The 26,044-nt window shown below is 45.9% G+C and overlaps 1 protein-coding gene across 4 annotated transcripts in view; it reads right to left on the bottom strand.

The window, feature by feature from the left end:
- tent4a (terminal nucleotidyltransferase 4A) overlaps nt 1-26,044 on the bottom strand; it is a 135,747-nt gene that overhangs the window by 20,502 nt on the left and 89,201 nt on the right. For all 4 annotated transcript variants that reach the window (XM_038797196.1, XM_038797197.1, XM_038797199.1 and 1 more), the window contains exons 5-9: nt 25,908-26,015; nt 7,186-7,314; nt 6,840-7,053; nt 5,446-5,572; nt 5,263-5,366 (exon numbers count right to left, since the gene is read on the bottom strand). In XM_038797196.1, coding sequence (XP_038653124.1) covers nt 5,263-5,366; nt 5,446-5,572; nt 6,840-7,053; nt 7,186-7,314; nt 25,908-26,015 — 682 coding nt within the window. The remainder of the gene's footprint in view (nt 1-5,262; nt 5,367-5,445; nt 5,573-6,839; nt 7,054-7,185; nt 7,315-25,907; nt 26,016-26,044) is intronic.

The raw sequence follows: 26,044 nt of genomic DNA, 5'->3' as shown, positions 1-26,044 counted from the left end.
GCCAGTGGCCGTCGGACATTCCTCCCCAAAGGGAGCCTTCTCCAGAACCAATGGATAAGGAGCCATGTCCGTGTCAGACTTGTGGGCACTGAGCGTCGCAGACGCCAGTCCTGGGGGCACCAGAGGCGCCGTCGTTTCAACAGAAACTGGGGCCAGCCCAGGGGCCGTACCTTCCATTTGGATGAACCTGCGACGACTACTCCCGAGTACGTAGAGACGGAGGACACCTGCCTGCAGCTGCAGTGTGTGGCAGCTCCCACAGTGTGGCCCCCATTAAGGTGAAGTATGGGTCAATGGTCACCCGCTTGATGGAGTTGGACACTGGCGCAGTGATTGCCCAGAGGATATTCGACCGCATCAAGCAGTGTACTGGTAACGAAGCCAGATGCCACATTTCACTTGCGCGCCGACTATAAATTTACAGTGAATACGGTTTCCCGACTCGACCGATATCCAATGCCTCGCATAGAGGATCTCTAAACGAAGCTTGCAGGCAGACTCTCGTTCACGAAATTAGATAAGAGTCACGCCTACCTACAGTTGGAGGTGGATCCTGCCTCCCGGCCATATGTACCGATTAATACATACCGGGGCCTGTATGAATATACACAGTTGACCATTGGAGTATCCTCTGCCTGCGCTATTTTTCAACGCGTCATGGAGGGCATTTTGAGAGGTTTACCACGTATCTCTGTCTACTTAGATGACATTTTAATTACAGGGACGTCGGAGCAGGAACATTTGGAAAATTTGGAGGCTGTCCTCAGATGCTTTTTGGAGGCTGGAGTCCATTTACGTCACACAAAGTGCGCCTTTTAGGCGAAGGAAGTAGTCTACCTGGGTTATCGGGTGAACAGCGAAGGTTTGCACCCCGTCGCAGAGAAAATGCGCGCAATTCAACAGGCTCACGCCCCGACTGACACTTCGCATCTTCGTTCTTTTCTCGGCCTCCTAAACTATTACGGGAAGTTCGTCTCCAATCTGGCAACTACGCTGGCCCCGTTGCACCTTCTGCTAAAGAAGAATCAAACCTGGGTTTGGGTCAGCAGCAAGAAACCGCTTTCGGGACTTTTCAGAGAGGATAAGCGAATACCACCCATTGCTTCCGCACGGATATAGCGCTGGGCTTTGTTGCTCGCTGCCTACGAGTATTCTCTGGAGCACAAACCAGGGACCCAGGTAGGGAATGCTGAGGCACTGAGCCGATTGCCTTTTCGACCGGCCCCATGTTGACCCCCACGACCGGTGAGGTGGTTACAACCCTTAATTTCTATGGACACCTTGCCTGTCACGGCATCACAGATCCATGAGTGGACCCAGACGGAGCCAGTCCTGTCAAAGGTTCGGCACATAGTCCTGTATGGTGCTTGGAAGACAGCATCCTCTTGTGGGGGACGCGTGAGATTGTCCCGGAAAAAGGACAGGAGCTGATACTAAGAGGGCATCCAGGTGTGATCAAAATGAAAATGTTGGCCCGGAGTTATGTCTGGTGGCCAGGCCTTGACACCGACATTGAGAAGGTGGCCCAAAACTGCTCCATTTGCCAGGACCATCAGAAGCTTCTGCCGGCCGCACCCCTACATCACTGGGAATGGCCAGGGCGGCCTTGGGCACGCTTGCTTGCGGATTTTGCCGGCCCTTTTCAAGGATCCATGTTCCTTCTATTAATCAATGCCCAGTCTAAATGGCTAGAGGTGCATAAGATGGTAAGCGCAACAACCGAGAAGATGCGTTTGTCTTTCAGTATGCATGGCCTCCCCGAGGTGCTGGTCACGGACAACAGCACTCTGTTCACAAGTGAGGAGTTTGCGAGGTTCATGAAGATGAATTGCATATGCCATATCCACACTGCCCCATACCTCCTGGCTTCAAATGGGTTGGGCAGTGCAGACATTCAAACGAGGCCTAAAGAAGCTGTCTTCCGGGTCGATGGACACGAGACTAGCTCGTTTTTGTTTTCATATAGGACCACCCTACATGCGGTGACTGGGGTAGCTCCCGCAGAACTCCTAATGGGCCGGAGACTTCACACCCACCTTAGCATGGTTTTCCTGGACATTGGCGCAAAAGTACGCCGCACACAAGAACGGCAGGGACATGGTTTTTCTCGGCATTGGCCGATTTGGCAGTTTGCGCCCGGTGACCCAGTGTTCATTCGGAATTTTTCTGGTGGTGCCCAGGTGGGTCCCTGGCGTAATCTTTCGTCAAACGGGCCCCATCTCTTACCAGGTGCAAGCCCAGGATCGTCTCCAGCGCAAGCATGCAGACCACGTTCGGTCCAGAAGACCATCCCTTCCAAAGATTCCCCGCCCCCCAGAGCTCATTTCTACAGCCAGAGACCAGACACAGTGGAAAGTATTCCTCACAATCTTTCTCTGGTGCCACACTCAAAGCCTGCGCAGATCGTTGCAGAACGGCGTGGAGATAGAGACGCCGAGATGATGGAGGCAGCAGACTCCAACTCCGAGGTGGAGACACAGGACGCCTCAGAGGGGGAATCCTCGGGCCGTGGATATACAACCGTTCATCACGGAAGCGGTGTTCTCCGTCTTGTTACACGCCGCCTGATCCAGCGCCTTGTGCAAATGGTGTCCGGCCTGTGGCAAAACTAGTCCGACGCCTTCCTTCGCCAAGGTCTTCGGGGATTCCTTGGACTTTGGTGGTGGTGGGGTGGGGTGGGGTGGGGGGGGGGGGGGGGGGGGCAGGGGTGTTATAACCTGCCTGCTTACCACTGGCTGGGGACTAATGGCAATCCCACAATCCTTTGAGAGTATGAGCTTCCGCAATGAGGGGGGGCGGAGAAATCATTAGCGGATTCCCTGCATAAATAAAACTGGCCAGTTTGGAACCGACTAGAGGAGAGTGAGCAGCAAGGGAAGTTGCTACTGCTGCTATATAGCGCTATATATATATATGGCCCTCACAAAATACTGCATCAACAAATCCTCACATCTACATCCCACCATTTACAAAATCTTGAACCAATTTGTCAATACTATTTCTGTTCATAAATCCTGTCACATATGTTGATTCAGAAAATCATCCAATACTGTATCCCAACAGATTTTGACATTTCTGTCTACTGGTGTACGGTTAACTACCCTACAGTTCTCAGTTTTCTCTCCTCCTTCTTTTGTAAATACCTCTGTAAATGTTTCTGGTTGCTATTTTCCAATCCTTGGGAACAGTTTTGGAATTTAAGGAATTCTCAAAGATCAAAACCAATGCATCCACCATCTCTGTTAACACTTCTTAAAATTGGAGGATGCAAGTTTTATGTCCAGGGAGTTATCGCCACTTAGACCCCTGCATTTACCTCTAATGATGCAAAATTTACTTGCCCTAATCTCTTCCTGTTTAGATACCTATAGAAACGTTTGCAATCTGTTTCTATTTCTCTTGCTAGTTTACTTCCATTGTTTTTCCTTTTTATTAATTTCTTGTTCCTCTTTTGTTGGAATTCTAATTTGGTTTTAATTTGGACACTTTATACATAGCTCTTCAAAACATCAGGACAGCATCATTCAAAGTTCTACAAATGTCATTGGTTCCTACCTGGACCACGACAACTGGATCCACCCCCTCAAAGTTCTCTTTCAGCTGAAAGATGCATTTAGCATGAAAGACCCTTTGATCCACACAGGTAGCAAGTACCTCATTGCAACTGGTCAAAGACAGGGACAAAGCAGCTCTGTCAGTACATCGTGGATCCCCATTTCTGCCCGACTCTGTCACCCCTCCTGTCCCTTAACGCTGACCAACTGGAGTTCTTTTTAATTTCTTTCCCTCGCTGATGGTGCATCTCGTCTGCTTAATTGGTGATTGCTGATAACATCCTCAGGAATTAGCATAGAAGTATTAATGAATCTGAATGTGACTTAAATTAATCTTCACATCTTAATGAGACTACAGAAAGACCCTGAGTGAATTATGTTATCTGTTGACACTATTTCAGCTCTTTCACATGCCAGACACAATTCAAAAAAGGTCCAATTTATGGAAGTACTCTCCAATGCTCAATCAATGTCAGAAACACATCCACTGCCTTGTTGGTTTTGGTTGGGAGTGAACCTTTCTGGATAGCCAGTTTAGATTAACGTTATGGGCGGCACAAAGCACAGTGGTTGGAACTGCTGCCTCACAGCTCCGGCGACCCGCGTTTAATTCTGGCCTCGGGCATCTGTCTGTGTGGAGCTTGCACTTCCTCCGTGTCTGTGTGGGTTTCCTCCGGGTGCTCCGACTTCCTCCCACTGTCCAAAGCAGGTTAGGTGGATTGGCCATGTTACATTGCCCCTTAGTGTCCAAAAGGTTAGGTGAGGTTACCTGGTTACAGAGATAAGGTGGAGGCGTGGGCTTAAGTAGGGTGCTCTTTCCAAAGGCCGGTGTAGACTCGATGGGCCGAATGGCTTCCTTCTGCACTGTAAGCTTTATGATTCTTTGCATCTCAAGAGTCCAGCCCAACAACGGAGTCAAAATTGCTCAAGCACCAGATATCAGATTTAATTGTCCAAGATCATAATGTGCTCCATAAACCCCCACATGCTGCAGTTATGGCACACCACCTCTCCATATTTATTTATTGGGTTTGTTAATTAGTTATCTCAATTGAATAAATTTTGTTTCTGTTAATTAATTTTGAGTAAAGTAATGGCATGTTATTACAGTTTTCTAACAGCATGTTATTAGCTTTCTAACAGGAACAAAAGAAACACGCCAGTCACTGGAGGTAAAATAATAAAAAGCAGCACCTCTGTCCCCATATTCTTAACTTCAGCACTGTTAAAAAAAATACTCTTTCACGACTACTCTATGCTCCACACTTGTGCATCTTTGTCTCTTAATAGCATTTGCCACAAGATTCTAAGGAAAAGGTTCAGGACTATAATTTTCAGCAATTGACTACATTTCAGCACACAATCTCAAAGTTTGCCGCTTTTCAGTTCCCAAAATAACAGAAATTGAAAGCCAGCCTCCAAAAGCAAAGAAAAGTCAAAAATGCTTGTAGAACACAATAAGTTTAGTGAATGAGGCTGCAGGTATTTAAAATAACAATATGCATCACTATTAAAGGATAAGTAATAAAAGCAAAACTGCAACAGGGGAGACTGACGGCCCAGTTTTAGGCAAAGATCATACGAAATGAGAAGAAAGATGCACTTAAATCAGAAATCCAGTCAGAAAAGTAAAAAGCTCAGTCAGGTTGCAAAAAGACTGATTTACACTTCAGTTTATTTAGACTTAGCACTTGAAAACATTACTAACCACATTCAGGTGATCCAAGGATTTTTCCTGTACCCCATTTCTTCCTGATCCACTCCCTGTAATCTATTACCTCTTGGGTCACTTTGATTATTCGTCCAAGAGTACTGAAACAAAATTAGTTACATTTAAATTATAGCCAATGAGAAATACTTCATTATCTTACTGAGTGCTGCAATATCCTACCTCTCAGAATCTCTGTTTGGATAAGATCTGGCCAGCGGCGACACAGCATGGCTAAGGACAATGTATGCATAGTCGAAGACCTGTTTAACTTGCATGGCTCCATATGAACTCCTCCCCACATCATTACCTATCAGGAAACAATATAATTAAACATTCTTTGGAAACCCAATCAGTTCTCAACAGTAAATACAAAACTTTTGAACACAAAAACTTCTGATAGCATAAATAAACTCAAAACAATTGTAAATGATGTTGATAATTTCAGGATCAATCAGACATTCTTAAATTTCACAAATATTGACAATTGACCAATAGATTGCACAATTTTTAATGTATTTTGCCAAATCTATTATAACAAATGGATTCATCAAATCATAATTGGTATACATAACAAATCATAAGGGGCTGGTTTAGCACAGGGCTAAACTGCTGGCTTTGAAGGCAGACCAAGGCAGGCCAGCAGCACGGTTCAATTGCCGTACCAGTCTCCCTGAACAGGCTCGGGAATGTGGCGACGAGGGGCTTTGCACAGTGACTTCATTTGAAGCCTACTTGTGACAATAAGCGATTTTCATTTTTCAACTGTACACTTCCTAAACATATAGCATGCAAAAGACTCAAAATTTTGCTACAAATCACCTCCAACAGGGTGATGGGCAGATAAAGCATACTCTAAAAATATGTACTAACAGCACCATCAGGAGGATTGAGTGATAATTGAACATGAAAGAAATTCCTATCAGTATTTCTAAAAACAGTAACTTAGTTATCTTTACCAAAGGTATGATCTGTCCTGTAATCTGCATCAAGAGGTAGACAGCATGATCAAATAAAAAGCAACTGAACACAAGGTTTGTCAGCATTGTGATCGGACTTATTTTCAGGTGAAATGAACACAAAATTCTGGATCAGGCTTATTTATGGGTAGAGGCACATCAGGACATAAGCATATTTTAGCATCCCAATCTGAAACTGGTCAAAAACAAGGCAGAATCTGTGCTGTTCAAGGTCTGACTCGTTTCTGAGTTACAATGGCTAAGCAGCAACCTTAAAAAGGAAGCACTGGAGGCTGCTGAAAAAACGCAAAGTAAACCAATTTCCCCCCCCCCCCCCCACATAATTCTGTGGAGTTGTAACAATATCTTTGGATCTACAGCAATAGTGATGCTGCTGGTCCATACAATAGATGCAATAGGTTCGCTGATATGGTACCGAAATAAGTTCTTTGTTTTTAAACATTAAAAGAGTGCATTGTAAGCTGCATAATTGCGTAGATAGCCAGCACTGATCCAATGTATACCCTCAGGTTAGGAAATGCAACCAGAAGAAGAAACCAGGGTATCGCAAGGCATACAAAAAAGATACATTCTTTTTATATCAATTTGAAGAATTACCTGGAACCAGCGGATCTTCAATGCATAACATAGATGGTCTATATCCATTGGTCATGTTCTTCATGATTTCATCTTTGGCAACATATGCACCTCCACTTCTTATCCTGATACCAGTTTTCAAGTAATTAAAATGTCTCCCATATAATTCAAAGAATTCTACCAGTAGAACTCCAAGATTTACACTCGGCCTTCGAGCATCAATCCTCGGATGCAACTGCAATATTCAAAAGATTCAGGGTTTAGCTTGAAGACATCAATCATTGCAAAATGTGGTTCACCGGTTTTCATACATTGCTCATGGTAGTTACAAGCAAATAATTTTAACACAACCTTATGTTGCTTTTACCTGTAGGAAACTAATAGCCATCAAAATGAGGCTGTAAGAACTAATTCCTCCAGTAAAGACTTCATTCAAATCCCGCTGAAGAAGAAATTGTTTTAAGACCAGTATTAAGTAAGGCAATACTGGATAACCCTGTGAAGAAAACAAATATTTGCTTTAATTCTCAATTTATGACAAGGAATACATTTGAAACATTAAAGCAACTATATCAGAATATAAAATTGATTCATAGCTCCATGAAACTGCTCATATTACTGATGTTCGACTGATGGAGCGAAAATACAAGAACAGCGTGAACTCTCAGTAACAGAATGTTTGTTACCTATGCTGGTACCATCTCCTACTGGACAGTGTCCAACAAAATAATAAGGAAAGCATTTGAAAAGTTGATGGGAATTGGAAAAGTCAGCAAAACAATGGAATTGCATTAACCATAACTTAACAGTCAACAGATTCAAATGTGCAGCTTTAATCAGAACAGAAGAATATTTCAAGAACAAGTCTGCTCTTGATAGAAATCAAATAGAAATATTGCAAATACTCTTCATTTTCACCATTTCAAAATGCTTCTATAAACTCCTCCAAAATTACTGCAAACTCCTCCAAAATTACTTTATAAGATTTTAAAGCTTTTCTGTTTTCAGTATTGAAGTAGTTACTGCCTCACGGTGAGATTGTCAGTTTGCTGCAGACCACAATGCTTAAAACAGGACAGAATATTGACATAGCATTTCAGTCCAAGAATACACTAGAAAACATTAGAAAAAAACCCATAAAAGTACTCAAGAAAATGTTTGCCAGCCAGGCAAAATCGATCATTGGCAAGCTTCTTTGCATGTTCATTAACATAGAAATCTGCTTTATTGTGTTCAGTGGAGCTGCTGGTTTGAGAACTGTAGAGTGAGTAGGAAATAATATATTTGCCTTCTTCCATTTAGAATTCCACCCTCCATCAGTGCTGAAACACAACTCAAAAGTTACAAATATGACTGTAAATCTGGTGGACGATCCTGACTTGTCCTTCTAGATTAACTCCTGATCTTTTTGCCCCCCACAGTTGATTTCACATCCAAGGCCCAACCATCTTCTGCTGCTTCTTCAATCACCTCCCTTCCATCACAAGGTCAATAGTGGGGATATTGAGGACTTCCAGTGATGGTGACGTGCTAAACGGACGCATATCAGGTAGCTTGCAACCAGAATCAAATAGGCACCTTAAGACAAATTTTGCCCGAAAAATCGATAGCGAAGCAACCCCAATGGAGGAAAGAGAACGACGGCAAAAAATGCCAACAAAAGGGAGCTCGAGGGGCCGAAGGAATGGCAGAAGTGGCGGAAAGGGTCACGAACAGCGAGCGGACGAACCGGTGGACTCACGAAGCGAGGGGAACCCGGTTGACCTGAACAACACCCTTCCCCCTCGGAGACAGATGGAAGACCTTCCTCAAGAAGGAGCTGGCTGCCATGAAAAAGGCCATCAGAATTGAGATCCAGGTGGCAGTGACGGAGGCAATGGTCATCCTACAAACGACGATTGGTGGATTGGGGAGGAAAGTGGAGGCGTAGGAGAGGACAATCCACAACCTTGAGAGAGCCTCAATGAACCAGAGCAACAGGATCATTGCTCTGGAAGCAGAAGTGCAAAGGTTGGTGGCGGCCCAAGGGAGCTTGAAGGGGAAGGTCGAGGACCAGGAGAACAGATCCCGACGACAGAATGTGCGGATTGTAGGCCTGCCAGAAGGCATCGAGGGTAGAGACCCGACAGGCTACATCGCCCAAATGCTGGGCAACCTAGTCGGGAGAGGCAGCTTCAACCGCCCAGAACTCAACAGGGCACACAGGTCGCTCAGAACAAAGCCCACGGCAGGGGAGCAGCCGAGAGAGATCATTGCAAAGCTGCACCGACATCAAGACCGCAAGAATCCTGCAGTGGGTAAGACTGACTAAAAGAAGCACATGGGAAGGACACAGCATCCGTATTTATCAGGACATTGGGGCAATTCTGGCAATAAGAAGGGCCGAGTTCAACCAGGCAAAGTTGGCACGATATAAAAGTGGAGTGTGATTTGATATATTATTCCTAGGCAGACTCTGGGTCACACACCAAAGCAAGGAGTGCTATTCCACCCTGGTGGAGGCAAATGATTTTGTGCAGGCCAATTTCCTGGACAAAGGGCAGGCAAGACAGCGATGAAGGTGGATCAGAGGAAAGTCAGTGAAAGAAACAGAGACATATCGAACAAGTTAACATGTTTGTACTGGACTGTACTGCCTTGTTCTGATCAGAAAGACTGGGACACAGGAAAGAGCGAGTACAAGGAAATGCAGGTGAGGGGGCAGGCAAAGAAAAAGACAGTTGGCAGGAATAGGCAAAGGGCAGACCAGCCCTGGGAGGGGAGCCAACGTACTAGCAGGGACAGCTAGCACGGGAAGACAGGCAGCGCACCTCTCAGCATGGAGGGAGGCCTGGCCAAAGTGGGGGTGGGGGGGGGGGGGGGGGGGGGGGAAGAGGAACATAGGAAACAGGACAGGAAAAATAAAACGAGTTGGTGCTTCGAGGAAACAAGACAAAACAAGGCAAGCAGCAACGTGGAGGGTCCCTGAACGAAGGGAAACCCCGGTGTGCTGTGGCGCGGCCACAAAGTAAGTATGGTTGATCCTGCAGGAACGGAGGGACAGAAGTCCACCTATCAGGATTATCACCTGGAATGTCAGGGGACTCAATGGTTCAGTGAAAAGATGCAGAGTCTTCGCCCACTTAAGCCTGAAAGCCGACATGGTCCTACAGAACGACCGACTGCGGGTAAGAAAGGGCTGGGTGGGACAGACGTACCATTCATACTTTTATTTTTTAAAAACGTTACCATTACATTTGCACATGGCCAAACACTAATTTTGCATTGGAGAAACAGGGTACCCTCTCATCTGTACCAATGTATGGGGAGCTTTTGCTACGGGATGAGGGCTAGGGGAGTAGCCATACTGATTAGCAAGAGGACGAGGTTCACCGAAACAAGAACGGTTATGGACCAAGGGGGGCGGTAAGTCATGGTCAGCGTTATCTTAAACGGGGCACCAGTGGTCCTGCTAAACGTGTATGCGCCCAACTGGGAAAACAGACTTTATAAAGACCATGGCAGAATATCCTGACATTGACACACACCAACTGATCACGGGGGGCGACTTCAACTGGGTACAGGATCCTCTGACGGCCCGATCAAACCCCAGAATGGGAAAAAAGACTGGCATGGCTATGGAATTGGGACCATTCATGGAGCAGATGGGGGCGGTGGACCCATGGCGGTTCCTACACCCGGCGAGAGCGAATTCTCGTTCTTCTCACTAGTGCACAAGGTATACACCCGGATTTACTTCTTTGCAGTGGGGAAAATCAGAGTTTTCAGGAATCGCAAGTGCGGAATACTCCACAATAGTCACCTCCGACCAAGCTCTGCACTACAACGGATGGGAGGATGGAAACGGGTCGTGCCCAGTGCCACACATGGAGGCTGGACCCAGACCTCTTGCCCGACAAAGCCTTCTGCCAAAAAACCATCGGCCATAGGTGAGTACATTACTAGAAACCAGAACCGGGAAATCTCACCTTCCACATTCTAGGAGGCAGTGAAGGCTGTGATCAGGGGAGAAATTATAGCCTACAAGGCATGTAGAGATAGGGAAGAGGGTGGCCAGGCAATAACTGATTACATCCTGCAGATCGACAGAAAGTACTCCAAGGCCCCAACCGTAGAGCTGCAAGCGGAGAGGGAAAAGCTGCAAATGGACATTTTTATTGACCTGGAAAGCAGTGCACCAACTCCGCCAAACACGTAGGAGACCTTCTACGAGAGCAAATGCTGACCACGTACTGGCTCACCAGCTGAAAAAGCAGACAGCCACGAGGGAAACAGCACAGGCAAAAGACAGCAGAGGCAGACTGGTACCCAAAACAAAAGAGGTCAACCGAGCGTTTGAGACCTTCTACCCAGGGCTGTACATCTCCGTGCACTCTGATTGGGGTGCAGGGATGAAACAGTTTCTCGATGGATTGGACATGCCAGTTGTGGATGACGACAGGCGGGGAGAACTGGAAGCACCAATATGTCTGGGAGCGATCATGGAGAGTATCAGCCCCATGCAGGCAGGAAAAGCTCAGGGACCCGACGGACTTCCATAAAAATAATTTGCATCAGCCCTAGCCCCACACCCAAGGGATATGTTCACAGACTCGCTAGCTAGTGTCCTATGCTAACATAAAAGGCTACGATATCGCTGATACCCAAAAAAGACAAAGATCTGACAGAATGCAGATCGTGCAGACCCATTTCACTGCTTAATGAAGCCGTGAAGATACTTGTGAAATTCCTGGCCAAGAGACTGGAGAACTGCATACCAGAGGTAGTTGTAGAGGACCAGAGGGAGATGGCACCGAAAACCTCCCTTGAACAAACCCCGCACATTCCCCGTAACTATCTTAACCGGGGGTAGCCCCCCACCCCCCAGGGAGAGAATATCAAAGGTACTCTATCTTCCTGGATGCAGAAAAGGCCTTTGACAGAGTCAAGTGGAAGGACCTCTTTGAAGTACTGGAGTGGTTTGGGCGAAGAGCAGGGTTCACCTATTGGGTAAAACTCCTGTACAACATCCCCCAGGCGAGCATTCAGACCAACACCACCAGCTCTGAATACTTCCAGCTGTACAGACACACGGCAGGGTTGCCCACTGCCCCCACTCTTGTTGGCCCTAGCAATTGAACCCCTGGCGATCACTCGGCGAGGCAGTAAAAGCTCGAAGGGCATCCAAAGAGTAGGCAGAGAGCACAGAGTCTCACTCTATGAGGATGACCCGTTCCTCGCTGTCTCGGACCCATAGAAGGCCTGAAAGCAATCGTGTAGTTCCTGGAAGAGTTCGGAGCCTTCTCGGGCTATAAACTCAACCTTGGCAAGAGCGAGGCTTTCCCAGTGAACCCGAACGGGGAAGGGACAGAGCTGGAGTACTTCCATTCAAACTAGCCCAAAATAAATTCCGCTACCTGGGGATCCAGATAGCCCATGACTGGGCATGAATCCACAAGTGGAATCTGACCAGTCTGGCAGAGGAAGTTAAAAAGAACCTATGGAGGTGGGATTCACACCCGCTCTCCCTTGCAGGGAGAGTGCAGTCGATTAAAATGAACGTATTGCCGAGGTTCCTCTCCCTGTTCAGATCCACACCGATCTTCATCCCCGAGGTCTTCTTCCACAGCATAGCCAAAATGATCAAAGGCGTTTGTGTGTGTGCGCGCGTGTGTATAATATATATATTATATATACATACAATATATACATATGTGGGGGGGGGGCAAGAACACAAGAATCCCCAAATCAACAGTACAAAGGAGGTAAATTATGGGCAGTCTGACCCTGCCGAATCTACAATACTACCGCTGGGCAGCTACGGCGGAGAGGGTGAGGGAATGGATACATGAACCCAACATGGAATGGGTGAGGATGGAGGAGTCTTAGTGCAAGGGAACGACCTTCCGGGCCCTCGCTACAGCAGCCTCCCTACCCCCGCCGACGAAATACACATCCGGTCCAGACACGGAACCAGAAGAGGCAGCATTTCGGTCTAACCGAGATGTCCCCTATGGCTCCCATCTGCGGAAACGACAAATTCCCACCAGTCATGCTCAACACCACTTTTAAAAATGGAGAGGGGACACCAACAGTCAGGGACTTTTACATGGGAGACTGACTAGCGACCCTGAGCGAACTAACGGAAGACCTGGAACTGCCTACAGGACAGGAACCCGGGCACCTCCAAATCAAACACTTTCTCCGCAATGAGGCGGCAAGATACCCCAGGGCCCCGAGAGACTCACTATTAGAGGAACTGCTAAACACAGATAGTAAGGAAAGGGGAAATTGTGGGACCATCTATGGCCAGTTACCGGACAGGGCAAGACTATCACTGGATGAAGCCAGATGAAAACAGGAGGATGAACTGGGGACGGAAGTGGGTGGGGGACTCGGAGCGAAGCACTGAGCAGGGCCAACACCACGTCCTCCTGCGCAAGACTCAGCCTCATGCAGTTTAAAGTGGTGCACAGAAAGCACCTAACCAGAACCCGAATGAACGGATTCTTGCCGGAGGTGGAGGATAAATGCGAACAGTGCCAGGGAGGCTGGCCAACCACGTCCACATGTTCTGAGTTTGCCCCAGACTTGTAGGGTTTTGGACAGCATTCTTTGAGGCGATGTCCAAGGTTGTAGGGGTGAGAGTGGAGCCGTGCCTGAGAGTGACAGTCTTCAGGGTATCAGAGCTACATATGGGGAAAGGGGCCGACGCCCTTGCTTTTGCTTCCCTGATCGCACGCCGGAGAATCCTGTTCGGCTGGTGATCAGCAGCACCACCCACAGCTGCAGACTGGCTGGCAGACCTGGCAGAATTCCTCCACTTGGAGAAGATTAAATACACATCCGAGAGTTGGAAGAGGGCTTCCACAAAGTGTGGGGGCCATTTGCCGACCTGTTCGAGGCCAACAGCAACTAGGGAAAGAGGGGGAGACGGAGGACAGCAGACAAGAACACAAACCACAAGGAGGTACAAAGGGGGAAGGAGAGAGGTGAGGAGGAAACCCAGGGTAACCACAGAGAGAAGCACAAGAGAAAAATGGGGGAAGGAGAAGAGGCAGAAAGCACCACCCCCCCCCCCCCCCCCCCCCTCCCCACCACCCCCACCACCTACAAGTTCTACAACAAAGCCGCAGAAAAGAGGATATGAGCTCAGCAATAGAACACCTAGGGTGGAAGAGGGGGATACCAAAGATGGGAAAAGGTACATCAGGAAATATGTATGTAAATAAGAAACTGTACAACATGTAAATATCGGACACAAAAGAATCACTGCAAATTTGAAAAACGCCAATAAAAACATTTTAAAAATAAGTGGGGATGTTTGTGGATGACAGCACAATGTTCAGCACCATTCGCGACTCCTCCGTCTAGACAATATCCAGGCTTGGACTGACAAGTGGCAAGTTACATCCACGCCACACAAGTGCCAGGCAATGACCATCTCCTACATGAGAGGATCTAACCACCGCCCCATGACATTCAATGGCATTACCATCGCTGAATCTCCCACAATTAACATCCTGGGGGTTACCATAGATCAGAAACTGAACTGGACCAGACATATAATACTGTGGCTCCCAGGGCAGACCCAGAGGAATCCTCCGGCAAGTAACTCGCCTCCTGACACCCCCCCTGCCAAAAGCCTATCCACCATCTACAAGGCAGAAGTGTAATGGAATGGAATACTCTCACGTTGCCAAGATGAGTGCTGCTCCAACAACACTCGGACAAAGCAGCCCACTTGATTGCTCCCCCTTCTACAAACATTCAAACCCTCCACCACCAATGAACAGTGGCAGCTGTGTATACCATCTTCTAGATGTACTGCAGTAACTCAAAGGTTCCTTAGACAGCACCTTCCAAACCCACGACCACTACCATCTAGAAGGACAAGAGCAGCAGATACCCACGAGAACCCTACCACCTGGAGGTTCCCCTCCAAATCACTCACCACCCTGATTTAGATATATATTGTGGTTCCTCCACTGTCACTGGGGCAACATCAATGAACTCTCACTTCAACAGCACAGTGGGTGTACCTACACCTCAAAGACTGCAGTGGTTCAAGAAGGCAACTCACCACCACCTTCTGAAGGGAAACTAGGGATAGGCAATAAATGCTGACCTAACCAGTGACGCCCACATCCTGTAAATGAATAAATAAAACATAAGCTAGCACCACGAACTTCTACTCCCCCAAAAATCTCTCAACCATTTAATTTTATCAATGCTGTCAAACTCCTCATTAGACATCTTAGGTAGGCTGCAATTTTCCCAAGTTAAATATTGAGAAAACAAAAGCCAACATCCTCAGCCTGTGCCACAACCCTATACCCACACCACCAATTTCATCCTCCCCCAAGCCAATATCACCGGTTGAACTGAACTGTTTGCAGCATTGGACTCCAATTTCACCTCTGATCTCTTATCACATTGACCACATTCTTCCACCTCCATACCATCACCTGTCTAACACTCTAGTCTCAACGCTTCAAACACAACTGTGGTAACTTCCAGCCTCGACCATGCAGGAAGATGGGATTAGAATGGGCACCTGGGTCGGTGTGGACAAGATGGGCAAAATGGTCCCCTTATGTGTTATATCATTTCTATGGTTCTATAATGCTGGTTGAAACCCCATCCTTTCATGAACCTGAGCTCATCCAAAACTTGGTTGCCCATACCGTACCCCAATCCAAGTCCTGCTCACCCACTGCCCGTACTCACTTACTGCTTCCTTTTCAGTCAATCGCTCAAACTTAAAATTCTCATCCTGCTTTTAAATCCCTTCATGATCTCCATCCTCTTTATATCTGTGCCCCACCTTTTTCAGCTGTACAACCGGAGAACTCTTCATTCCTCCAACTTGGACTTGTGATCTCCCACTTCCTTCACGTCACTAGGCCTGTGCCATTAGCCATCTGGGCCTTCGGCCTCTGGAATTACTGCCCTAAACCTCTGACTACTTTCCTTTCCTCAGAGCATCCTTAAAATTGACTTCTTGACCAAGCTTAGTCTGGGTAAAATACATAGAACATAACAGCGCAGTACAGGCCCTTCAGCCCTCGATGTTGCGCTGTCCTGTGAAACCCCTCTAAAGTCCCTCTACACTATTCCCTTATCGTCCATATGCCTATCCAATGACCATTTGAATGTGTTTAGTGTTGGCGAGTCCACTACTGTTGCAGGCAGGGCATTCCACGCCCTTACTATTCTCGGAGTAAAGAACCTACCTCTGACATATGTCCTATATCTATCTCCCCTCAATTTAAAGCTATGTCCCCTCGTGCTGGACATCACCATCAGAGGAAAAAGGCTCTCACTGTCCACCCTATCTAATCCTCTGATCATCTTGTATGCCTCAATTAAGTCACCTCTTAACCTTCTCTCTAACGAAAACAGCCTCAAATCCTTCAGCCATTCCTCGTAGGATCTTCACTCCATACCAGGCAACATCCTTGTAAATCTCCCCTGTACCCTTTCCAATGCTTCCACATCCTTCCTATAATGTGGCGACCAGAACTGCACGCAATACTCCAAATGCGGCCGCACCAGAGTTTTGTACAACTGCAACATGACCTCATGGCTCCGAAACTCAATTCCTCTACCAATAAAAGCTAACGCACCGTACGCCTTCTTAACAGCCCTCTCAACCTGGGTGGCAACTTTCAGGGATCTATGGACATGGACACCGAGATCTCTCTGCTCGTCCACACTACCAAGAATCTTACCATTAGCCCAGTACTCTGTCTTCCTATTATACCTTCCAAAATGAATCATCTCACACTTTTCTGCATTAAACTCCATTTGCCACCTGTCAGTCCAGCTCTGCAGCTTATCTACGTCCCTCTGTAACATCCTTCTGCACTGTCCGCAACTCCACCGACTTTAGTGTCATCTGCAAATTTACTCACCCATCCTTCTACGCCCTCCTCCAGGTCATTTATAAAAATGACAAACAACAGCAGCCCCAAAACAGATCCTTGTGGTACACCACTAGTAACTGGACACCAGTCAGAACATTTCCCATCAACCACCACCCTTTGTCTTCTATCAGCTAGCCAATTTCTGATCCAAACTGCTAAATCACCCTGAATCCCATGCCTCTGTATTTTCTGCAATAGCTTACCATGGGGAACCTTATCAAACGCTTTACTGAAATCCATATACACCACATCAACTGCTTTACCCTCATCCACCTGTTTGGTCACCTTCTCGAAGCACTCAATGAGGTTTGTGAGGCACGACCTACCCTTCACAAAACCATGTTGACTATCCCTAATCAAATTATTCCTTTCCAGATGATTATACATCCTATCTCTTATAAACCTTTCCAAGACTTTGCCCACAACAGAAGTAAGGCTCACTGGTCTATAGTTACCAGGGTTGGCTCTACTCCCCTACCTGAACAAGGGGACAACATTTGCTATCCTCCAGTCTTCTGGCACTATTCCTGTCGACAAAGGTGACTTAAAGATCAAAGCCAAAGGCTCAGCCATCTCCTCCCTAGCTTCCCAGAGAATCCTAGGATAAATCCCATCCGGCCCAGGGGACTTATCTATTTTCACACTTTCCAGAATCACTAACACCTCCTCCTTATGAACCTCAAGCCCTTCTAGTCTACTAGCCTGTATCTCAGTATTCTCCTCGACGACATTGTCTTTTTCCTGTGTGAATACAGATGAAAAATACTCATTTAGCACCTCTCCCATCTCCTCGGACTCCACGCACAAGTTCCCACTACTGTCCTTGATTGGCCCTACTCTTACCTTAGTCATTCTTTTATTCCTGACATATCTATAGAAAGCTTTAGGGTTATCCTTGATCCTACCTGCCAAAGACTTCTCATGTCCTCGCCTGGCTCTTTAGAACCTTCCTAGCTAACTTGTAACTCTCAAGCGCCCTAACTGAACCATCACGTCTGATCTTTACATAAGCCTCCTTCTTCCTCTTGACAAGTGTTTCAACTGCTTTAGTAACCCATGGTTCCCTCGCTCGACCACTTCCTCCCTGCCTAACAGGTACATACTTATCAAGGGCACGCAGTAGCTGTTCCTTGAACATGCTCCATATTTCCATTGTGCCCATCCCCTGCAGTTTTCCTCTCCAGCCGATGCATCCTAAGTCTTGCCTCATCGCATCATAATTGCCTTTCCGCCAGATATGACTCTTGCCTTGCGGTATATACCTATCCCTTTACAGCGCTAAAGTAAACGTAATCGAATTGTGGTCACTATCACCAAATGACTCACCTACCTCCAAATTTGACACCTGTCCAGTTCATTACCCAGTACCAAATTCAATACGGCCTCGCCTCTCGTTGGCCTATCACTGCATCAGGAAACCCTCCTGCACACATGGGACAAAAATGGATCCATCTAAAGTGCTCGAACTATAGTGTTTCCAGTCAATATTTGGAAAGTTAAAATCCCCCATAACAACTACCCTGTTTCTTTTGCTCCTATCCAGAATGATCTTTGCAATCCTTTCCTCCAAGTCTCTGGAACTTTTCGGAGGCCTATAGAAAACCCCTAACGTGGTGACCTCTCCTTTCCTGTTTCTTAACTCAGCCCATACTACCTCAGTATTCGAGTCCTCATCAAATGTCCTCAGCCACCATAATGCTGTCCTTGACTAACAATGCCACCCCCCCCCCCCCCCCACCACCCTCCCTCTCTTACCACCTCCCCTGAGCTTACCGAAATATCTAAACCCCGGCACCTGCAACAACCATTCCTCGCCCTGCTCTATCCATGTCTCCGAAATGGCCACAACATCGAATTCCCAAGTACCAACCCATGCCGCAAGCTCACCCACCTTATTCCGGATGCTCCTGGTATTGAAGTAGACGCACTTTAAACCACCTCCCTTCCTGCCGGTACACTCCTGCAACTTTGAAACCTTACTCATGACCTCACTACTCTCAGCTTCTTGTGTACTGGAGCTACAATTCAGGTTCCCAATCCCCTGAACTAGTTTAAACCCTCCAGAAGAGCATTAGCAAACCTCCCCCCCCCCAGGATATTAGTACCCCTCTGGTCCAGGTGTAGACCATCCCATTTGTTGAGGTCCCACCTACCCCAGAATGAGCCCCAATTATCCAGGAATCTGAAACCCTCCCTCCTGCACCATCCCTGCAGCCACGTGTTCAACTACTCTCTCTCCCTATTCCTCGACTCGCTAGCACATGGCACGGGTAACAACCCAGAGATAATAACTCTGTTTGTCCTGGATCTAAGTTTCCACCCTAGCTCCCCGAACTCCTGCCTTACATCCCTATCCTTTTTCCTACCTATGTCGTTGGTCCCTATGTGGACCATGACTTGGGGCTGCTCCCCCTTAAGGATCCCGAAAACACGATCAGAGACATCGCGGACTCTGGCACCTGGGAGGCAACACACCAACCGCGAGTCTCTCTCGTTCCCACAGAATCTCCTATCTATCCCCCTAACTATGGAGTCTCCAATGACTAATGTTCTTCTCCTCCTCTCCCCCCTTCCCTTCTGAGCAACAGGGACAGACTCTGTGCCAGAGACCCGTACCCCATGGCTTACCCCTGGTAAGTTTCCCCCCCCCCCCCCCAACAGTATCCAAAGCGGTATACCTGTTACTAAGGGGAACGACCACAGGGGATCCCTGTACTGACTGCTTCCCCCCCCAGCCCCTCTCACCGTCAACCATTTATCTTGATTCTTTGGCGTAACTACCTCCCTGAAGCTTCTATCTATGACCACCTCTGCCTCCCGAATGATCCGAACTTCATCCAGCTCCAGCCACAACAGCCCCTCCACAAACCACCTTCAAATTACGCTGACCGCACTGCACGTATGCAAATTTCCCCGGAACAGCCAATCAGTAGCTCTGCTCTACTGCCCTCTGCTGGATTTTACAGCATTTTAGCACAGCATTTTAGGTTAGCCAGGGCCCCACTGGCCAGGCCCCAAACAAGATGCTCCCTCGGATCCCAAGGAGGATATGGAAGGAAACTGCCGTTAACCTAGAAATTCAGAGCTATATCGAGAATGAATGTATGAGAGATGACTGGCGTCTGGCCAGTGAATTATAAGGGGAGCTAGATCTAATCTAAGCTATCTTACATTCTCTGGCAGGAATTTTCTTTTTTCTTTATTGAGTCTTTGTACAAATTATAAAATTACCATGATCTGGTTACAAAATTGCCATGATCTCAATCTAAAAAGTTAAAATAGCCAACATGAATAACTTTGTCCGTAATCTGAAAATTAAACACATCCAAATACAGAACTTTTATTGAACTGCGTTGATGTTGAGCATGGGGAGTCTAATTGTTTGCCCAAATTGTTCATCGTTAGTTTTGTGGAGAACTTGTCAAAAAATACAGGTATCCTGTATTTATTATTCAGTATTACATCTTACTTTTATAGCCATTTTATTTACTTTAGGCTAGTTAACCTAGGCATAGGCTATCATAATGAAAGTTTATATGCAGTATGCAAAATCAACATTTTCTGCAACTGAAATGAAAGGGTAATGAACCTGTACTTGATCAATTTCATAGAATTCTGAGATGTTATTCATCAACTTGAGGAAAGCCTTTGACAAGTTCCGACAAAAGGAGACTATCACAGATGATTAGAGGGTATGAAATTAAGGGGTGGATTGCCAACAATTAAAAACTGGTGTATAAAGAAGGAAGTAGTCTATAGGCCACCAAATAGTAACGTTATGTGGAAACGGTACAGCAGTTATCATGGGGGATTTTCATCTACATGTCGATTGGTTTAACCAGGTCAGTCAAGGCAGCCTTGAGGAGGAGTTTATAGAATGTATCTGTGATAGTTTCCTAGAACAATATGTAATGGAACCTACGAGGGAACAAGCTGTCCTAGATCTGGTCCTGTGTAATGAGACAGGATTGATTCATGATCTCATAGTTAGGGATCCTCTCGGAAGGAGCGATCACAATATGGTGGAATTTAAAATACAGATGGAGGGTGAGAAAGTAAAGTCAAATACTAGTGTTTTGTGTTTAAACAAAGGAGATTACAAGGGGATGAGAGAAGAACTAGCTAAGGTAGACTGGGAGCTAAGACTTTATGGTGGAACAGTTGAGGAACAGTGGAGAACCTTCCAAGCGATTTTTCACAGTGCTCAGCAAAGGTTTATACCAACAAAAAAGGACGGACGGTAGAAAGAGGGGAAATCGACCGTGGATATCTAAGGAAATAAGGGAGAGTATCAAATTGAAGGGAAAAGCATACAAAGTGGCAAAGATTGGTCAGAGACTAGAGGACTGGGAAATCTTTAGGGGGCAACAAAATGCTACTAAAAAAGCTGTAAAGAGCAAGATAGATTATGAGAGTAAACTTGCTCAGAATATAAAAACGGATAGTAAAAGTTTCTACAAATATATAAAACAAAAAAAGAGTGGCTAAGGTAAATATTGGTCCTTTAGAGGATGAGAAGGGAGATTTAAATAATGGGAGATGAGGAAATGGCTGAAGAACTGAACAGGTTTTTTGGGTCGGTCTTCACAGTGAAGACACAAATAACATTCAAGTGACTGATGGAAATGAGGCTATGACAGGTGAGGACCTTGAGAGGATTGTTATCACCAAGTAGGTAGTGATGGACAAGCTAATGGGGCTAAAGATAAGACAAGACTCCTGGCCCTGATTGAATGCATCCCAGAGTGCTAAAAGAGATGACTACAATACACGGACGGCAGGATCGCAACACTGGACGAACTGACAGAGAAATTTCGGCTAGCCAGGGGGAACGAGCTACGGTATCTGCAGCTCAAAAACTTCTTACGAAAGGAGACAAGGACGTACCCACAACCGCCATGACAGACACTACTGGAAGACCTACTGGACGCAAGTATCCTAGATAAAGGGAGCTGTAGCGACATGCATGACCGACTGGTAGAAAGGGACGACACCGTACTGGACGCAACAAGAAAGAAATGGGAGGATGACCTGGGGATTGAGCTAGGGTGGGGACTCTGGAGCGAAGCACTGCATAGGGTCAACTCCACCTCCACGTGCGCAAGGCTCAGCCTGACGCAACTAAAAGTGGTACAAAGAGCCCACTTAACAAGAAACCGTATGAGTAGGTTCTTCCCGGAGGTGGAGGACAGATGTGAACGGTGCCAAAGAGGCCCGGCCAACCACGCCCACACGTTCTGGTCTTGCCCCAGACTTGTGGAGTACTAGACAGCCTTCTTCGAGGCTATGTCCAAAGTGGTGGGGGTGAGGGTGGAGCCATGCCCGATAGTGGCAGTCTTCGGGGTTTCAGACCAGCCAGATCTATTCCTGGGGAGAAGGGCGAACGCCCTTGCCTTTGCCTCCCTGATCGCCCGCCGTAGAATCCTGTTTGGCTGGCGGTCAGCAGCACCACCCAGAGCAGCAGACTGGCTGTCCGACCTCTCGGAATCTCTCCAAATGGAGAAAATCAAATTAGTCATCCAAGGGTCAGACGACGGCTTCCACAGAACGTGGGAGCCATTCATGCAATTGTTCCAGGACCTTTTTGTGGCCAACGAACAAGAGGAAGAATAATCGGGTGGCCAAGAATCAGGGGAAAATAGACGGGAATCGGGGGAAGGTAGCCGCGGGGGGGGGGGGCAACGGGTTCATTATGGGGGTTTGTTCTCATGGTTTTATGCTTATTTCTTTTTCTTGTTAATTTATTGTTTTTGTATTGGAGGGGAGGGGTTACTGTTTTTCTCTGTTGTGATAAAATTTGTTGTTGAAGACTTGAATAAAAATTATTCCAAAAAAAAAAGGACGGACAAAGCCACAAGCGACAGTCTGATGGCAAGCTAAGGCCCAAAACCAAATTGTAAATAAATGCCTATAAACATGTGCCTCGGCCATATTGGGGAATGTAAAATATGTATGCCGGTTAAAGGGGGTGGCCACAGTTGTTATTATGAAGATGCTTGCCTGTAAATATACACGTTAATTTTTGCATGTTTTTTTTCTAATAATTTGTAATTTGTTGGTTATAAAATATGAAAACTCAATAAAAAACATTTCCAAGAAAAAAAAAAGAGATGACTAGGGAAATTGCAAACGCACTAGTAATAATTTACCAAAATTCACTAGACTCTGGGGTGGTCCCGGCGGATTGGAAATTAGCAAACGTGACACCACTGTTTAAAAACTCCTTTTTTAAACAGTGCTGTCACGTTTGCTAATTTCCAGGCAGAATTTCTAGGCAGAAAGCGGGTAATTATAAGCCTGTTAGCTTAACTTCGGTAGTAGGGAAGATGCTGGAATCTATCATCGAGGAAGAAATAGCGAGGCATCTGGATGAAAATTGTCCCATTGGGCAGACGCAGCATGGGTTCATAAAGGGCAGGTCGGGCCTAACTAATTTAGTGGAATTTTTTGAAGACATTACCAGTGCGGTAGATAACAGGAGCCAATGGATGTGGTATATCTGGATTTCCAGAAAGCCTTTGACAAGGTGCAACACAAAAGGTTGCTGCATAAGATAAAGATGCATGGCATTAAGGGTAAAGTAGCAGCATGGATAGAGGATTGGTTAATTAATAGAAAGGAAAGAGTGGGGATTAATGGGTGTTTCTCTGGTTGGCAATCAGTAGCTAGTCGTATCCCTCAGGGATCAGTGTTGGGCCCACAATTGTTCACAATTTACACAGATGATTTGGAGTTGGGGACCAAGTGCAATGTGTCCAAGTTTGCAGACGACACTAAGATGAGTGGTAAAGCAAGAAGTGCAGAGGATACCGGAAGTCTGCAGAGGGATTTGGATAGGTTAAGTCTGGCAGATGGAATAATATGTTGCCAAATGCGAGGTTATCCATTTTGGTAGGAATAACAGCAAAAGGGATTATTATTTAAATGATAAAATATTAAAACATGCTGCTGTGCAGAGACACCTGGGTGTGCTATTGCATGAGTCGCAAAAAGTTGGTTTACAGGTGCAAAAGGTGATTAAGGCAGCAAATGGACTTTTGTCCTTCATTGCTAGAGGGATGGAGTTTAAGACTGGGGAGGTTATGCTGCAATTGTATAAGGTGTTAATGAGACCACAGCTGGAGTAGTGTGTTCAGTTTTGGTCTCCTTACCCGAGAAAGGATGTACTGGCGCTGGAGGGTGTGCGGAGGAGATTGACTAGGTTAATCCCAGAGTTAAGGGGGTTGGATTACGAGGAGAGGTCGAGTAGACTGGAACTGTACTCGTTGGAATTTAGAAGGATGCGGTGGGGGGGGGGGGGGGGGGATCTTACAGAAACATATAAAATTATGAAGGGAATAGATAGGATAGATGCGGGCAGATTGTTTCCATGGCGAGTGAAAGCAGAACGAGGGGGCATAGCCTCAAAATAATAGGAAGTAGATTTAGGACTCAGTTGAGGAGGAGCTTCTTCACCCAAAATAAGTTGTGAATCTATGGAATTCCTTGCCCAGTGAAACAGTTGAGGCTCCTTCATTAAATGTTTTTAAGATAGATAGTGTTTTGAAGAATAAAGGGATTAAGGGTTATGGCGTTCGGGCCGGAAAGTGGAATTGAGTCCACAAAAGATCAGCCAGGATCTCATTGAATGGCGGAGCAGGCTCGAGGGGCCAGATGGCCTACTCCTGCTCCTAGTTGTTATGAAGCACAAATAATTAAGATAGGCTTTTCAGTGTAGTGTAGTGTAGTGGGCAGCACGGTAGCATGGTGGTTAGCATAAATGCTTCACAGCTCCAGGGTCCCAGGTTCGGTTCCCGGCTGGGTCACTGTCTGTGCGGAGTCTGCACGTCCTCCCCGTGTATGCGTGGGTTTTCTCCGGGTGCTCCGGTTTCCTCCCACAGTCCAAAGATGTGCAGGTTAGGTGGATTGGCCATGCTAAATTGCCCGTAGTGTCCTAAAAAGTAAGGTTGGGGGGTTGTTGGGTTACGGGAATAGGGTGGATACGTGGGTTTGAGTAGGGAGATCATTGCTCGGCACAACATCGAGGGCCGAAGGGCCTGTATTGTTCTATGTTCTAGTGTAGCTTGAAGTGGACAGTCATTTCTCACCGAGCTTAGTTCCATGATGTTCACTGTGAGCATCAATGATTAAAGAAAGGATATTGGGGCTTTGAGAGAGAACCAATGTAGATTCACCGATGCTGCCCGTGTGTGAGGAAATGCAGACATTTAAAATGTAACCTTCTTACATTCATACATCCACTCAAAAGGGAGATCATTAAACTTGTTTAAAATTAGAATACAGTAAATAAAAGCAAAAGGTTCAAGTACACCTGGAACATTTAGTGAACAGAAGAACCTTGCTTTTGACAAGTTTGTTACCAGCTGGTGATTCTTGGTCTTTCATTGCAGTCTACGCAAAAAGAAAATAGCCTGCAGTTTGCCAGGAAAAAACAAAGCCTCAAAATAAAGGTATTCCAGAAACATAATGCTAAGATTTGGCAGACGCAAGTGGAGAAAAGAAATGATGAAAAGGTCTCGCTTGAATGCTTGCTTTTCTTTAAAGAACTTCTGCAGAAAAAAATTAAGTTAGATATGCACCTGACCTGATGGGATAAATATACGTGGCAAGGGAAAATCATATAGAAGAATAATGCCTTCAAAGGAAATTTCCCCAAGTGAAGAGAATGCTACTATGTGGGGAACAACAAACGCTTTCATGCTGTTTAACATATGATCGTATTCACAATTTATCCACATTGCCTGGTCAATTTACTTTTACGTTATTACTAATGTATTAAATGTTATTATAATTTGAATTTATATAGAGGCAGGATGCCAAATAGTTTATTTTAACTACATAAATATTCACTAATTGAGGCAAAACAGTTACATGATAAATAATTCAATTTAACCAATTTTCATAATTGATGGAAATTTCATATTTTATTTGCTGAAATTATTGAGATTTTAAAATTTCAAAGCATAATCATTCTAAACATGCACCCCAATAGACCAGCATTTACATCATCAGCTGTACTGGGACTAAAACTCAAACAGAACAGTAAAACAAATGTTTTTAAAAAGTTTTATTCAATTAACAGCTTAATTTCTTATCAAATGCAAATTACCCATGAGAATCACTCACTCACTATTCTTGTTACTTGTGTGTAATAAGCATGAAATATAACGGTCATATTTACCTTAACAAAGTCTTTGATAAATTGAGCTGCCTTCACACCAGTTTCTACATTAAAACTGATGTCTACTTTGACTTCTGTTTCCTGGTCAGTCAGCTTTATAATTGGTACCTATTAAGGAAAGAAACATTTGAGTGAAG

The sequence above is a fragment of the Scyliorhinus canicula genome, chromosome 5 (genome assembly GCF_902713615.1).
Source record: "Scyliorhinus canicula chromosome 5, sScyCan1.1, whole genome shotgun sequence".
Classification (NCBI taxonomy): Eukaryota; Metazoa; Chordata; class Chondrichthyes; order Carcharhiniformes; family Scyliorhinidae; genus Scyliorhinus; species Scyliorhinus canicula.
Note: the sequence above shows the minus strand (reverse complement) of the source record. Positions and strands in the feature narration are given on the sequence as shown.